We start from the raw sequence: 16,644 nt of genomic DNA, 5'->3' as shown, positions 1-16,644 counted from the left end.
TTGCTCCTTTGTGAGGTTGGTTTATGAAATGACTGGCAATTCTAATGTCTTGAGGCTTGAGGTTTGCTAATTTTTTTTTCATTTCGTTTTTTAAAATAAGTTTAGATAGACTGTGTAGCATATTAACTTCTCTTTCTAATGTAGGCTATTGAAGAGGAAGGAGGCGATCCAGATAATATTGAATTAACTGTTTCAACTGATACTCCAAACAAGAAACCAACCAAAGGCAAAGGTTGTTACGAGTTATAAACATATTTTAAAATATATTTTGGTTATATAACTTGCCTCTGCTCTTGTGCCACTTGCCCTGTTTATATAGTGCTACTCTTTGCTATTTCCCTCTGGCACTCTGCCTTGTTGGGTCAAGGAAGAAAAGTTACTGTTGCCAGGCTTTGGGTGACTAGTAGCCCTTAAGATTTGGCTGAAGCTGACCTGAAAGTGAGACCAGTTCTTTCTTGCTTCTGAAAAAATTACAAAGTCAAGTTCCATAATATTTCTTCCTTCATAGTGTGAAGACCTGAAGAATAAAATACGGTTTAATACATGTCTACCTTGCCCCACAATTGGCAGAGTATTGATGGAATTCCTACCAAATCTTTCACTTTGGCTCCTTGCTGTTTTCTCTAGTATATTAAAATTTTATAACCTTTGTGTTTAGTATTTTGTTTGATTTGGTGAACTTAATTTTGCATTTATGCCATTAAACATTCTAATTTTCAGTGAAATTCAAAAAGACCTTTACCAATCATACTAACAAGGTAGAGAAAAAATCCATGACTAATTAGCTTAAAAATAAAAAGTTTTAAGTTATAGGGATATGTTAATGATTTCGATTTTATAACTTTTAAAGTAGGCCAGAATATATTTCTAGGATATGGTGATTTAATGAATAGGTAAAGGTTGTTTTAAATTAACATTTTAACAATATAAATGAGACTTAGATATATTTGAAAGGTTCTGGTAAGTGAAATACTTTCTTGAATAATTACGGATTTCTCCCTCAGTCCTATAAGGACAATGTCAGAGAGTGGGCATGATGTGGGTATCTGGATCCTGGTACCTACATACAAGTTCCATGCAGCTGCAGCATTTTAAAAACCTAACACTCTTTACTGCTTTAAGTGATCCTAAATGCTACTCTCTGCTGTAGACCAGATTGATGGAACTAGAGTAAAATGGTTGAATGGATTAACCTTGAAAAGAAGGAAATAGTCAAGTTTGATCTTAAGCAATCTGCATGAGTATTGGGACCAGGCACATCCTGATGCCATCTCACTGAGAGTTTTTGTAGGTTTGCAAGAGTGCCCTATTTGTGCCAAAGGAAATTGAAAAGGGCAAAGAAGCATTTTCTGGTTGGGATGGGAATGGCAGAGGTAGAAATGGTGTTTAGAGGAGTAACAAAGTTATCTTGAAAATCTGTGGCTTTTAATGTAATTCTTAACTCAGTGTATCACTTTGAGAGATACATTTCCCTGTGTTAGAGAAGCTTGTGTTGAGAAGCCTCTGCTGACAAACTCAGAGGCAATTTCAAAATGAGGATGCATAAAAAATTCAGAAATAAGTACATCAGGAATTAACCATGTTTCTTATTGTGATTTCTTATAATGATTTTGATTCATGTCATTTATTTAGCATATTGTGGTAGTTTGATAGATGTTATGTATTAATCATGGTCCCAAATTTATATTTAAGCTGATTACTGATTTTAGCATGTAAAGTAAATCTCATTTGATTTATTCATTCTCGCCTACTTTTAATTTCTCTGTGTATCCCTTTCTTTTTTAGTCATTAGGAACTTCACTCATCCTACCTTTAGCAATAAATTCAGCAATATACCGTTTTAAGAAGTTTTTCAGTATACACATGTATATGTGTATGTATGTATGTGTGTGTATATATATATATATAAAAGTATGTTAATTTTTTCCTCTTATGTGGATTATAAGGATACTTGAAATTTTATTTTTCCATAACTCTGATGTTAAGGTATCTTGTAGTATTTAGTCAGGAGTCGTAACATTAATTGTGTGTCTGCAGCACGCTACAACTGAGTACTTCATGAGACTCATTCTGGGACATGTGTGATAAATAGCTCTTGTCTCCTTGAGTTCCATTTATCATTGTTCTGAAAATCCTGTGAATGAGAAAGAACATAATGTAAATCCCAAACTAAGAACCTAGTTTGAATTAATTTACAGTTAAGATGCTTATAAGTAGATTATTTTAAATTTTAAATTAAGTTTAAAAATAATTTTTAGACATCAAATTTGAATAGGGAAACTTTAAAAAATATTAATAATTAACAGATTTTTAAAACTAAGGATTCAAGAAATTAAATAGTATTGTAATATGATGTTCTTTTTGTCACATCTTGTTTCACTTAGCAGTATCTATCTTAAAAGTAATTGCATCTTAGTCATACTACTTTTCCTTCAGTGGATATACTTCCTTTTTATAAAATTGGAAAATTTACCAGACCATCTGTAAGGGTCTCTTAATTCTGAAATTTAATAATTATATGTAGCTAGGAGCCAGAAGAAAAATTCTTTTTTTAGCTAAAATAGATGTATAAGGAAGGAACAGGAAAACTCATAGGTCCTCAGTCAGTATGGATATCTTTAGCTGGGAATACTAGAAAAGGATAAGAATAAAGAAAGGGATTACTTAGAGGCAGTCATGTAGACAACAGCAAGACACCACATTTAATAGCTTGTTAGGCAAAATAAATAATTCTTATGATGATGTGGCTTAATGTAGCAATAAAATTAAATGATGTTGAATGATAAGGCAAGAGAAGCTTCATGGGTCTTGAAAAGTTACTTAGGTGAAATATTAAGTTCGTTCTCTTATAAGTTCAGGGTCACTATTTCTCAAACAATTTTTTTGTGTTAAAATGATTATGTTTTGACAGATTAGAGGAAAAGGAATCTGCATTCTTAAGTATATTGTAGAATATTTTTAAAAATGCTGTTATTACAAGTACAAACTCACAAACTTGTAACAAATGTTGATAATGTTATAGTGGGTCCTAATATTTATGGTTAACATATTTGTAAAATCTATTTGCATAGAGTTAGTGGGGTGAAATTTTAAGCTTAGATTGGTTCTCACTTCTGAGTCTTTTCACATTCTCTTTGCTATGACATTTTTAATAAGTAACCTAGAAGAGCGCTTCACCAGTGAGAGTTACTGTCATCATTTGGGTGTGTGTTAAGAAAGTGGTTAAACAGGTAGAGCTAACTCCTCATTAGCTTCTTTTAGAGATTATAGATGTAAACTTTCTTTCGGTTCACCTGTAAACAGCATATCATTCTTTTGGATATTCAACCTTTCGAGTCACCTCTAAACTTCAGTCAAAGTTACTTTAAGTAGTTAATCAGTGCAATATTCAGAAGTATATGTAATCAGTACTTACCGAATTGAAACTCACAGTACTTGCAGGTTTAAAAAAGATTCAAACTGCTATATAAAATCTGTTTTGTTCCCACTATAGAAACAAGTATATTTTCGGGTTGCAGGTTTATCCAAACATAATGCCTGATTATGTGTGGAAAGTACCACACTCAGTATAATTAATTACATGTTTACTGTGTAAAGCTTTCTAAAATTTGTATGCCAAATAAGAATATAGTAATCAACCACATATAATGAATTTCATATAATTTAGTGTCATAGTGCACTGTAATGCTTGCTTTTTTTTTAAACTGTTGTATGTTTGGATGTTAAGGAAACTTTAATCAGAACTGTGGCATTGAGAAACATTTTGGGGACAAAATTGTCATAAATCTTTTTTGGGTACCCACTGGGCTAGAAGCTTTGTGGGGGTGAGGACATAGTCTTTTATTTACATTAATCTCTGTAATGCCTAGCATATTGCTTGGCACATAACAGGTTTGTTGAATGAATACTGAGGGCCATATGATGACTTTCTTAACAACTGCTTTTAAAAATATTTCTTTTGGTGCTTATTTTAATTGCATATTTCTTTGTAGGCAGCAGTCAATCAGAGATTAATAGTCTTTACTATTTTCCAAACAGTTTTTCTTTTTAAGGTGCTTTTCTCAACAGCACTAGTGGCTTCTCCTTAAACACTGATTGTGAAATGTACTTTTAGAGTATGTGAATCATGGCACTCGCCTTTTATCCCTCACCAAGTTGTTGCTGTGTTGGAAAGCCTCGTAACTTTTGCTGGAATATTGTCCAACCTCAGAAGTTGTGTATGTCATTTTCATTTCACAAAATCAGGCCCTTTTACCTCAGCCATTAAAACCTGCATTTGACTTATGCAGTTGTATATGGTGGATTATGTTTATCATCAAAGCACTTTTGTACTTTTTTCAGCTATTTTATTGTGTCAAATATGGTGTGTGTCAAGGATCCTGGTGGGGAGATAGATAAAATTTTCTAGTACTTTATGACAGTGTCTTTCTCCCATGTCATTCATCTCCTAGGCATTTTGAATTAAGGACAGAAGACTTCAGACTTTTTCTTCTCTTTCATGAACTCATGTAAAATAAAGTGAGAATTGTCCAGGAATTAGAGGAAAAAGCAGTTATTATTATCAGTTGGTGGCATCAGAAATGACTTTAATGAAGAGACTGAACAATGGCTTAGGGTTTAAGGCTGAAATTTGCTGATTTATTTAATCAACTATAAGTTAGTTCTCACACATTACAATAAAAGGGCCTCGGTGTGGTGCAATTCTGGGAGTTAACCATTCACACCATAAACTCCACAGCCCGAGTTAGCCTTATGTGGCAGTTCTGGTAACCTGGAATAGTAGTTTGTATTATGGCTTTACAGAATTGTTTTCCAGATTATAAAAGTGAAATGTTTTCATTTTAAAAATTAGATAATCCAGAAAAGTACAAAAAAGTGAAAATTGCCCGTAATTCCACCACTCGGATTTTATCACAGGTAACATGATCTAAGGTAATACGTACATGTGCATGTACTCATAGGAGGTTTATGTTTAAGGTTTTTTTTTTTTTAACCTTGTTGAGAATTAATACCGGTTCATACCTACTCAAGGTGTTTTGTTGAAGCTAGGTAGAATTTAAATTTTTTCTAGTCTGGAGAATCTGAAAACGGTAACCTTTTATGTTCTTCTCACTTCAACTTCTTCAGTTATGCTCAGTCTGCTCTACATTAGAGTCATTTGAGTTTTTAAAAATACAGATACCATGCTCCTGCCTCCCAGAGAGTTGGTTTTGGTTACTCTGTTGGGGGCCCAGGAATCAGTATTTTCTAAAAGTTCCCCAGGTGATTCGCATGCAGCTAGGGTTAAGAACCACTGGCTGCTCTAGATGACTGCTTAAAACTTAGCATCATTTTCATTCATCTCTTTCTGCCTGTCAGTTTGCAATTAGTTCTCTGTTACAGTTTTCAAAACACTCTCACATTGCTTTATTTGATGCTCACAATAATGCTGAGCTAAGCAGTGCTAGTTTCTTCTTATTGATAGGATAGAAAAGTAATCTGTTAAGAACTCAAGTTACATTCTTGCTGCCTTTTAAAGTCTTGTGCAAATGCTCACAAGTGTGTGTGGATGTTCAGTTTGGTTGTCTTTAGTGACACAGTTAAGAGATTTTAAAAAATATACATTTGGTGTGTTCCAGATTTATTTTATTATAATGAGTATGAAATATCTTTATGGTAGATTTTTAAAAAATAATAAAATGACCTATTGGATGACTGCTATGTTTAGGACAGTGTGCAAAGCCTTTTAGAAAACTGATTTCATTAGTGAAATATCATTTTAATAGAAGAGAGACTAAAACACATATGCAAATGGTTAACACAAGGCATAGTACGTGATTATTTTAAGATTTCATACAGTTGAGGAGAGGTTGTTGCTGGAATCATCAGTGTTGTTCAGTTTGGCCTGGTCTCTGAGTCTTCCCCCCTCTTATCCAACAGAAATTTTATGACTGAACATTTTCTACGTTTCATAGCTTCTGTAAATGTTTAGGGGAAAAGTTACTCAGCCACAAAATTTTTTTGGCAAAATTACTTTAAAATCTACTTGTTAAGTGGATTTTTTGTTTCATTTTGTTTCTGGAGGTATTTCTGAACTTGAAAAGGAAAATTACCAAACCTTGTAAGGACCAGTTTGCCTTTGAAGAAGAAAACCAAATTGCCATCCAAAATTCTTTATTGTTAATTCTGAAATACAAACATTCTGAAAATGAAGTTTTTTCTTAAGTTTGGTGGCAAAAGTGAGGCTACTTATAGTCTTGGTTTATCCTAATTGATGTTAATATTCATATATTTCATTGCACAAATGTTTCCGTGATTGATTGAGAGAAGCTGTTCCAGAAGCCACTGGGAGGTTTAAATTAACACATGGTATAGACACTATTGTACTCTCTTAAAATCTGACAGTTCTGAAACATGTCTGGCCCCAGTGGTTTCACTAAGGATTTGTGGACCCATAAAAACAATGCTGCATAATTAAGGAGGTATTCTAGTGTCGTCTTCCTTTGGTGTATACATTTTTACTTTTGACCCTAAAATCATTGCAGTGAAATTTCAAAATAACTATATGTTACTACTATGATAGTTTGAGATGTGATAAGTAATTTTGCTTCCAGTTTCTATTTTGCTATTCAGACTATCTTTACTACTCAGTTTATTTTCTAGTTTTGTTCCTCAGAGCATTAAAGTTAGGCTTCCGACTACATTGCACTTTCAGTTAGCTTCCTCATCCTGGTGGTGCTACTTTGCTTTGGACCAGTTCCCATTTCTGTGGTATATGCCAGATTCCCTGAAGGACAAAAGATTCATTTATTAGTTTGTTGTAGGAGCTTTCATAGCACAGGCTTAAATGGGATATGGGGTATAAACGATTATTGACTGTACAAAAATGTGCCTAAGCTGGTGGTGCTTGTTGAATTAAGTGGGATTTGAGTTTTCTTTTAAGTTATTTCTTATCTGTGACATCATAAAAGTTAGGAATCTGTCGATGTACTTTGTAACATCGTTAAAGTTGGAGTTTACAGTCCTTACTGACAGGATGGGGTTGCACATGATGCTAGTTTGACTGGCATGTCACGTCTTACCTTTGTCCCAGTGAGGGCTGATAGAAATTCTGAATAGAAATCCAGACCTTGTTTACTGCTAGCATCCAACCTATAACCTACACCATTATCAGTCAGGATATATATAATGCTTGAGTATCTACTTATCATATAGCATTGTACTAGGTTCTGGGCTGGATGATGAACATCATAGCTTTTTAAGATGTGAATTATTTTTGTATGGTGGAGGGGTGATACTTTTTTTCATAAAGGAAGAAATTACAGTATAGTTTCTAATTCATCATGTGTAAACAAGTGCAGAGTTACAGATCATGAGAAGAGTCAAAAACTAGTGTGTGAAATGTCAGTTTTCTTAAATTATGTACCTATCAGGTTATTATTAAAGTTTCATCACTGTATGTTTGAAAATCTCCTCCTTGTGGTTTTTATGCTTACAAGCTTATGACACATTGTGTCCAGTGCTTTCATGTGATACATCTGTTAAAAACAATAAGGGATAGCAAACTTGGACCTTTTTGTGTACCTCTGCCTCTTGTTGCCTGTTTGTCATGGGGCAAGTTACGTAATTTCTGTGACTCTCACATTTTAAAATTTTATGGATGTGGCTTGTGGAGCCTGTGTTCATGCTAAAAGAGATAACATTTTTAACAACTGGCACATTGTAGCTACTTGAACATCAATGGTTTTTTGGTTTTTGAGGAGTGGGAATAGGCCTGGGATTAAACTGAAGCACTACCCTTACTAACTTTGTAATCTGATTAACTTTTCAGCATTAGTTTCCTGTTTTGTAAAATGGGGCTAGTTAAGAGGATAAAATAAATGCATTAGTACATATGAAGCATTTATCCTAGTGTCTGCACTGTGGAAGCTGCTTAAGCAGTGGTAGTGACTGCTGTTGTTGTTTTGGTTGATGTAGTGTAATTTGGTTTTCCTTTAAGTAAACTAAGGCAAGTGAAACTCACCATGGAATGTGCATAGTATATGTAGCTTGTCATTATGATGAGGGCTGCCATTTCAAAGATGGTATCTGTAAATTGAGTTAATTAACCACTGCTTACTAGAATAATGTCTTTTAAGTAGGTAATAGTAAGATGAAGTGGAAAGAATTTAAGACTGGAAAAGAGAAGCCTTGGCTTCCAGTTCTGACAATGCCATTTACTAGCTTTGGGCAAGCTGTATAACCTCGGGTTCATTTTCTCTTTTGTAAAATTGTGATTACCGGCCCTATGTACCATGGGGTGCTAGGAAAAATCAGTTGACCTTTTTTTTCTAAGTGCTTTGCGGGACTTCCCCGGTGGCGCAGTGGTTAAGAATCCACCTGCCAATGCAGAGGACACGCGTTTGAGCCCTGGTCTGGGAAGATTCCCCCATACTGCAGAGCGGTTAGGCACGTGAACCACAACTGCTGAGCCTGCGCTCTAGAGCATGCGAGCCACAACTACTGAAGCCTGCACGCCTAGAGCCCGTGCTCCGCAACAAGAGAAGCCACTGCAGTGAGAAGCCTGCACACTGCAAGGAAAAGTAGCCCTCACTCGCCACAACTAGAGAAAGCCCGTGCACAGCAATGAAGACCCCATGCAGCCAAAAATAAAATATAATAAAATAAATTTAAAAAAAATAAAGCGCTTTGCAAATTGTAAAGCATTTTATATTTGTGAAGAGTAAATAATATTTGCAAATGATCTGAAGGAGTTCACCCAAAAGCTCTACTCTATAGGTTATTTGGTGGTGTGTGTGTTGGGGGGTGGAATCCTATAGTTTTATTTTATTTATTTATTTGATTTATTTTTGGCTGCGTTGGGTCTTCGTTGCGGCACGCGGGATCTTCGTTGAGCCCTGTGGCTCTTCGTTGTGGTGCACGGGCTTCAGGGCCATGGGGTCTGTAGTTGTGGTGCATGGGCTCTGTAGTTTGTGACACGCGGGCTCTAGTTGAGGTGCGCCAGCTCAGTAGCTGTGGCGCGCCAGCTCAGTAGCTGTGGCGCGCCAGCTCAGTAGCTGTGGCGCGCCAGCTCAGTAGTTGTGGCATGTGGGCTTAGTTGCCCCGTGGCGTGTGGGGTCTTACTTCCCTGACCAGGGATCAAACCCTCGTCCCCTGCATTAGAAGGCAGATTCTTTACCACTGGACCACTAGGAAGTCCCAATCCTATAGTTTTAAAAAGCTTATTTCTTCTCAAAGGTAGCATCTTTAAAGTTTTTATATTATGGAACTTTCTCTAAACGTGATAAAACAGTTTAGTGAGCTCTTTCTCACCTGATACTGTTTTCTTTTGTAAGGAAGGAACAGCTCTCTTGTTGCCCTTGTAGTAACTTCTAATTTGTATTTTCTCTAAAATACAAATACCACTAAGCTCAACATTTTGTTTCTCTTTTGATTCACACAAGCCCTCAGGGACAGGAAGACCTCTTTAACTCAGTGGGTAAAAGAAAACTCTTTACTCTTAATCTTTTCACATATTTGGAAAGGACCAGTATCTTGTTTCACTTTTTTTTTTTTTTCTTTTTGCGGTACGCGGGCCTCTCACTGCTGTAGCTTCTCCCGTTGCGGAGCACAGGCTCCAGACGCGCAGGCTCAGCGGCCATGGCTCATGGGCCCAGCCGCTCCGCGGCATGTGGGATCTTCCCGGACTGGGGCACGAACCCGTGTCCCCTGCATCGGCAGGCGGACTCTCAACCACTGCGCCACCAGGGAAGCCCTTGTTTCACTTTTTATCTCTCATTCATGGAAAGGATTTCAAATTGGGGGTAGATGGAAGATAGGAGCTGGTGAGGAGACATGGGAAAGGGAGGCATCCTAACTTTTTTCTTACAGTTACCTCACAACTAAACCCTCTGCTCTGGGGGTCATGGAAGCTTGAGACATGGCAACGCCTGTTTTACGCAAAGGAAAGGTTGATTAGTTAGCCTCAGGAAAGAATCATTAACCTCTCAAAATCAGTAAAAATTTTAAAATTTAATAGTAAAATTTTAGCAGCTGTGATTTTTTTTTTTTTTTTTACAGCATTTCTGATACATTATGGGTTATTTAACTAGTAGATTTTTGTGGACTAGCTTGAAAACACAAACTTTTAGCTTTGGCTCTGTGGAAAACTTTTTTTTTCTGATGTGGAAAACATTTTTAAAATTCCAACCACCAGTTTACAAAGTTTTGAAGATGAGGGTTGGGTCAGGGAGGCCTGTAGTCTATCTAGAAGCTCTTAACAGTTTTTGGTCTGAAGTAATTTCTACTTGCCTTAAATCAGTTAAATCAGTCATTATGTTAAGCGCCCAGTGCTATTTATATTTAGGCCTTTGGAGAAACACAAAATAAGCATAAAAGCAGTCACTGTACTTAAGGTATTTTTTTAAGTGGTGAAGCAAGATGTACTTGAGAGTACAAGGCAGTATCTAATCAGCTGATGGATTTTGAGGTGTCAAGTGTGAGAATTTTATTTTAGAGAAAGCTTGTTGACAAGGAGAACTTAGGGAAGGCTTTATGGGGGATATGAGTCTTGAATTTAGCTATCAGATGTCTGGTTATGTATACAAATAGGAGAGAACTGTTGAAAGGTGCTGCTACTTCCGGGAGAATTGGAGGTAGAGAATTTGAGTGGTGTAAAAAATGTACCTCATATGTCAAGTCGGTTAAGATGATGGGTTCATATGTAGGATTAATTGTACAGTTTATTTTAGTGAAATGAAACAGCATGTCATTGTTAATAAAGCTTTTTTTTTGTTTGGGACAGCTGTGGCCAGGTGGTTTATAAGCAGTTGGCATTAGCTTTGTCAGATGATTTGGGAGTGGAGAGTGGTACCTCGGGGTAAACTTCTCTGAATGTTTTTTGCTTTTGAAGTAATAAAATATTGGTTGTTAGCCCATTTTCCTTCTTTCGCAGGTAAAAAACAGGAAGCAGATGAGTTGAGTGGAGATGCTTCTGTGGAAGATGATGCTTTTGTCAAGGTAAAGTGTTAATTACACAGGTTAAGATGTTTATTTTGAGCCTAGCATTTTGCATGATGAATTCATGCATTTTACTTGAACAATAGACACTGAAATATGTAGGTAAAATAATGATAGAGACTTATGTAATATTGTCAATCTTATTAATTCTCATAGTTGAGAAATATAATAAATAACTTTATCTTTAGTTAAATGAGACAAAGCAAAAAATGTTTGTCAGAGCATTTAAGTAGAAATCTGAGACATAGGGGCCAGAGGAACATCTGCAGGACAATTGTTATCTTAGTTCCTGGACAAGGTACTGCCCATCGCATTAGCTTTCGTATATAACAAACAGAACTTAGAAAAATGTAGTCCCTAAAATGGAGAGAGTTGCTGATGTGTTGCTACTTGGTGAAGATCAGATTAAGAAATTTGTTTTGCCCTTTAAAGATAAGCCAGGTCTTTATTGGCTAAAAAAGAATGTACTTTAAAACTGACCAACCAGAAATATGAAGTATTTTAATTTTAATTGAGGTTGTGGCAGTTCTATATTACTGTTATTTTTAATCATAGTTAGATTTTTTGTTGTTGTTTTCATTTTAATGAAGTGTGATCTGCTATTTACTGATCATTAGATCTTAGGTAGTGTGGCATTTGCAGGAGTTATTTAATGAGCATAGTTCCTCTTAACTTATGTACATTTACACCCCATGTATTTCCATTTTCTGTGTACAGTTAGGCCATATTGCCATAACATCTTGGGATGTCTGTGTGCTCCACCATGAAGCCAGCTCATGTCCATTCACCCACCCATCTCTCCTACGGTCTAGCTCTCTACCCTCCCTACGTTATACACACACTAGCCACACAGCACCATGTGTCTCAACGCTTTGTATCTTGCACTTTGAGGGCAGGCACAGAGAGAAAGAGATGTTTGGTTGAGGAGTTAGCCCTGCAGTCAGATAGTTTAGGAAATGTTTGCTTAGGGATCCATTAAAATTGATGATTGCATGTCTGTAACCAGCTTTCGTTTGAGCATTTAAGAACTCTTCAGTCTTTGTGTTCTTTTATCCTTGTGGTATATCTTCCATTAGGTTTGTTCCTTTGCTCTTATTTTCTCTAGTTATCTTCACTAGTGAGTGCATGATTAAGCCAAAATTACCCATAAGCTGGAAAAGCATTGTGACTTAGTAAAAAAACCCTTTTAGTTTTCACATTTCTAACTTCCTTTCAGCTCTTCAGTTCATAAAAATGTTTCAGTCGTTTGAAACATTACAAGATGTAATATTGCTGTCTCTTATATGTACTGCAGAGGTTGCCTTTGTGTAATTATTAAATGAACCTGGTCTCATAATGTCTAGAAGAACAAAAGAGCTTTTAAAAAAATACTATTTAAATATATCTTCACTCTCTTTATATTTCTTTTTCCCTTTGGAAGTATCCGCGTATGTGATGAATTTGATAGAAATTAAGTGAATATGCTTTCCCTGTTTCTCAGAGTTGGCAGTTTTGGAATTTATACAGTAGTGGTGGGTAAATATCACCTATTGCTTAGATATATGAATACTATGGGAATTACTTCTACTTATAGATGAGGAGAATGGTCAAAGTTGGCACTTCAGAGTAGATGAAGTTCCCTCAGTGACTTCCCTTGTGATTTTCTTTTGTTTTGCACCTATTCTTCCACCATCATATAACCAACCACCTACTCCATTTTCAATCCCCTACGTTCCTCCACCCATAGGTAGTGAAGCTGGTTAAACCTCTGTCCCAGAGACGCCCTGCTCCCCAAGCACTCCATATTCCAAAACAATCGTATTTCTTCTCAGTGCCCACCAGAAATTTCTATTCACTCATTGCAGTTCAGCTATGAATGATTAATAGTTATACCCCTGCACTTTTCCCCTTTTAACTCAGAAACTTTTTGTTAAATCTGCTAGATGTACCATGAGAATAGGAAAGGAGGAAGGGATGTTCGTTGCTTTCAACCCTTTCTCTGCAGTTAATCAAAGAGGGAACTAGGCACATTGCTGCTTTTCTTTGTTTCTACTGAGGTACCCTTGTATCCTTAAACTTTGAAGGGCAAACAGATATTCTTTCACAGAGGCAATCCCAACCTATGTTCCCCTGCTTAATCGGCTTTGTGGCATAGTGGTAGATTTCAAAGCTAATACATTTAGATTAATTATTTGCATATTTTCTAAGAACAGACATTGGTGTAACAGTTGGGATTCCTTATTATTAATTGGAAATAAACTTTATATTATCGTATGTAAGATTTCCGTGGTCTTTGAAGTTAAATCAAACTGTGACATGTGGAGAAAAGAAGTCATTTCTTTGAAGCCGTGTCTTGAAGGATGGCTCATACAAGTATGTGATTTGGTAAATACTAAACAACTGGAACTTGAGAGCAATCCAGTTAGTGTGTATGTATTTCAGTGTAAGAGATTTGGGAACTCAGATGCGTAGTTTAATGACCTTGGTTTTAGACCCCCTCTATTTTTAAAGACACAGTTAGTGTGTCCTATAAAATGATTGAACTTTGACTTTGGGAATAATGTCAAAATATGATAAAAGTGAAAACATTTAGAGATGTAAATTACCAAAAAGGTTTGGTGGATAGCCTATAGTACTTTGCCTCGAGTTGTACCAAATTTTCTTACCATTAAAAGGACTGTGAATTGGAGCATCAAGAGGCACATGAACAAGATGGAAGTGACGAACTAAAGGACTCTGAAGAATTTGGTGAAAATGAAGAAGAAAATGTGCATTCCAAGGAGTTACTTTCTGCAGAAGAGAACAAGAGAGCTCATGAATTAATAGAGGCAGAAGCAATAGAAGATATAGAAAAAGAGGACATCGAAAGTCAGGTCTTTAGCCAGTTTTTTTTAAAACGTGACACAGTAAATTAAGTACTAAATAATAAAAACGTATTTTTCTAGTTCAATGTGAAAGTCACAGAACTTTAAAAAATATATATTTTTAAAGTTATTTATAAATCACTCAGACTCCTACCATCTAAGATGACCCTTTTATTTTTGCTTATTATCTTCCACATATGTATATATTTTTACCTAGTAGTTATCATGCCATAAGTTGCTATTCTATATAATATTTTCACATAACATATCATAATGACTTCATAATTCTTGTGTTACACCACAGTTTATTAGACTGTTTTCTATGTGTCTGATAGCTACTCCTTTAATTTGGGATATTTAAGTTGTTTACTACCCTACTATGAATGAGTGTACCAATCTAACTCTGACCTTGCTAACATTATAAGGTGGTAGTTTTGGTTTGTTTTGTTTTTACTACTTTAGAAGATATAAAAGACTAATTTGCATTTATTTGGTTGTTATCAAGGGTGGGGAAATTACTTACGAAGGTTTAACTTAAAAGCATATAATTTTTAAATCTTTTCTTTGAATGAAATAGATCATTTGTCCTGCTTTGAAGTATGTTAGTACATCTTAAGAAAATCAAGGGATTAGGGGGTCAGTATTCATGCTTAGAACACTTCGTTCTACTTAGCCTAATAAATGAAGGGCTCATGAAGGACATTTTTCTAATTCTTTTATCAATGTGACTAAGCGTTTCTGTTGGCATAAAAAATATAGCCTGAATTATTAAGCATTGACTTAGGACCCATGGTATCCATAGACCCTGCACAGAACATGAGGCACGTGATAATCGGGTATAGCATAAAAGCATTCTCATGTTACCCAGATATTTTGTAAAGCAAAGCTATTGTATACCCTTTTACTTAGGAAATTGAAGCTCAAGAAGGTGAAGATGATACCTTTCTAACAGCCCAAGTAAGTTTACATTTAGTCCTATGAATTTGATATTGTGGGTGGAAGGGCTTGGAAAAGGAATCTTATTTTGACTTCATAATTCTTTAACTCATAAAACTGCCTTAAATTTAATACTGAGTTACTTATGTGGTGTATACAAAATACTTTAAAGTGGCAGCTGAAATTTCTGTTGCCATAGAGGTAATTGGAAGTTATTACAACAAGGTTCCTACCATTTTCAAAATAAAAATAAAAACAGTCTATCCTTTGTATAAAACATGACTCTAGTTACCAGTCTTTTGGGAAGCCTTCACACTCCTTGATTTTTTTTGGTCACTTTGGTATAAAATAAATCATTTAAAAGTACTAATATCCTTTTCAAAGCTTTAAAATTTGGTTAATTTAACACTCCTAGGATGGGCATAGTATAAAAATGATAAAAATCTCTGTTCAATTAATTTACTTGGGGTATTATGTATGTATGTGTATGTGTGTGTAGAAAATGACAACTCTTCTATTCTGTATTAGATTTTGTTTTTGGTATATGTGATACGCGTAGTGTGCATTTTAAAGTATGACGTACAGATGCTGTAAACACATTTATAGCTCAATTTCTCTACTAAAAAATTATCCTTTGTCTTTTTCTCATATCTGTACTCAGGAATGCCTTGTTCATGTACCCTCTTTAAATAGTATACTTTCAAATAGAGATAGAGATTCCCTCTGTTTACTAGATTTAGAAAAAATAGTGATCCGGCTGTGTTTTTTCCTCATTCTGATATTTACTGGAAGAGTGTATAATGGGGCGTATATTCACAGACTGCTTAGCTGATTGCCTCTGGTCATGCCTTCTTTCCTGCAGCTCTCTTGCCTTTGAAATGCTGGTGAGGCTATATATTGGCTCTCTGTGTTTATTGCAATGGGGGAGAAATTGCATTTCTGGGAGGAATGTTTTTGGTAATTTGGAGTATTCAGGAAGGAAATATTAGGACTCTGAAAGTCTGTAGACTTGTCCCCCGTACTATCCTCGGGTACATTCATTTCTGAATGATGAAAAGTAGATGAGGAAGATCAACTCCCAGATTGGAGGAGTACCTTTTATAGATTACTAATTTGCAAAAAGGTAAAGTTGAACTCTTCATATTCTCTGGCAACGAGTTTTTAAATTTTCATCAAGGGCCTCTCTTACAGTTGCACAGGTTGTGAGTGTGTGAAAGCATCACATCTAAGGGTCCCCATTCTCATAATAGATTATATATTTATTATAGAAATTTAACAGAAGTATCTTAAGGAATGAGTGCCTTTTTCTAATTTTTGCAAATTTTTATGGGCTAGATTTAGCCTTGCTCCCATTCCATCCTGAGAATGAAATAACACATATACTTCTCATCAAGGGGCAAGTTTTGCTTTATCATATCAAAAGGGAGGTTACTTCTTCAGAGAAGTTTTAAGTAAAATGACCTTTTTCCTCTTCCTAAATGATGTATAGTGGAATATCTAGAAATATATATGAATGTATCTGAGTTCCATCATGATCTGATGCTTCTAAACATGACTAATGAATGTATTGTCTTACTACGTGTGTTAAGGAATACTGCATAGAGTGTACCCATCACACAGCTTCTGCTGTTATCAATTCACGGGCAGTATTATTTCATCTATACCTCTGTTCACCTCCGCTTTTCTGGATTATTTTGAAACAAATTCCAGACATCGTATTTCACTTTAAAAATTTCAGTATGTAAAAATTTCAGAACTCTTTTATTTTTTACATTATTACTCCTAAAACACGATTTTTAATCTCTTCAATTACTCAGTTGTCCAAAATTTTTTTAAAAAACAGGTTTTATTTGAATCCAGATACAAATAAGATCGAGACATTGTGATT

General features: G+C 35.5%; 1 protein-coding gene across 5 annotated transcripts in view; it reads left to right on the top strand.

Moving 5' to 3' along the window:
* SLTM (SAFB like transcription modulator) overlaps positions 1-16,644 on the top strand; it is a 44,459-nt gene that overhangs the window by 1,031 nt on the left and 26,784 nt on the right. For all 5 annotated transcript variants that reach the window (XM_082848926.1, XM_082848925.1, XM_082848924.1 and 2 more), the window contains exons 2-5: positions 145-232; positions 10,913-10,977; positions 13,632-13,829; positions 14,730-14,777. In XM_082848926.1, the coding sequence (XP_082705052.1) occupies positions 145-232; positions 10,913-10,977; positions 13,632-13,829; positions 14,730-14,777 (399 nt within the window). The remainder of the gene's footprint in view (positions 1-144; positions 233-10,912; positions 10,978-13,631; positions 13,830-14,729; positions 14,778-16,644) is intronic.

The sequence above is a fragment of the Leucopleurus acutus genome (genome assembly GCF_964270905.1).
Source record: "Leucopleurus acutus genome assembly, chromosome: 1".
Classification (NCBI taxonomy): domain Eukaryota; kingdom Metazoa; phylum Chordata; class Mammalia; order Artiodactyla; family Delphinidae; genus Leucopleurus; species Leucopleurus acutus.
This window is presented reverse-complemented; position numbering and strand designations above follow the sequence as displayed.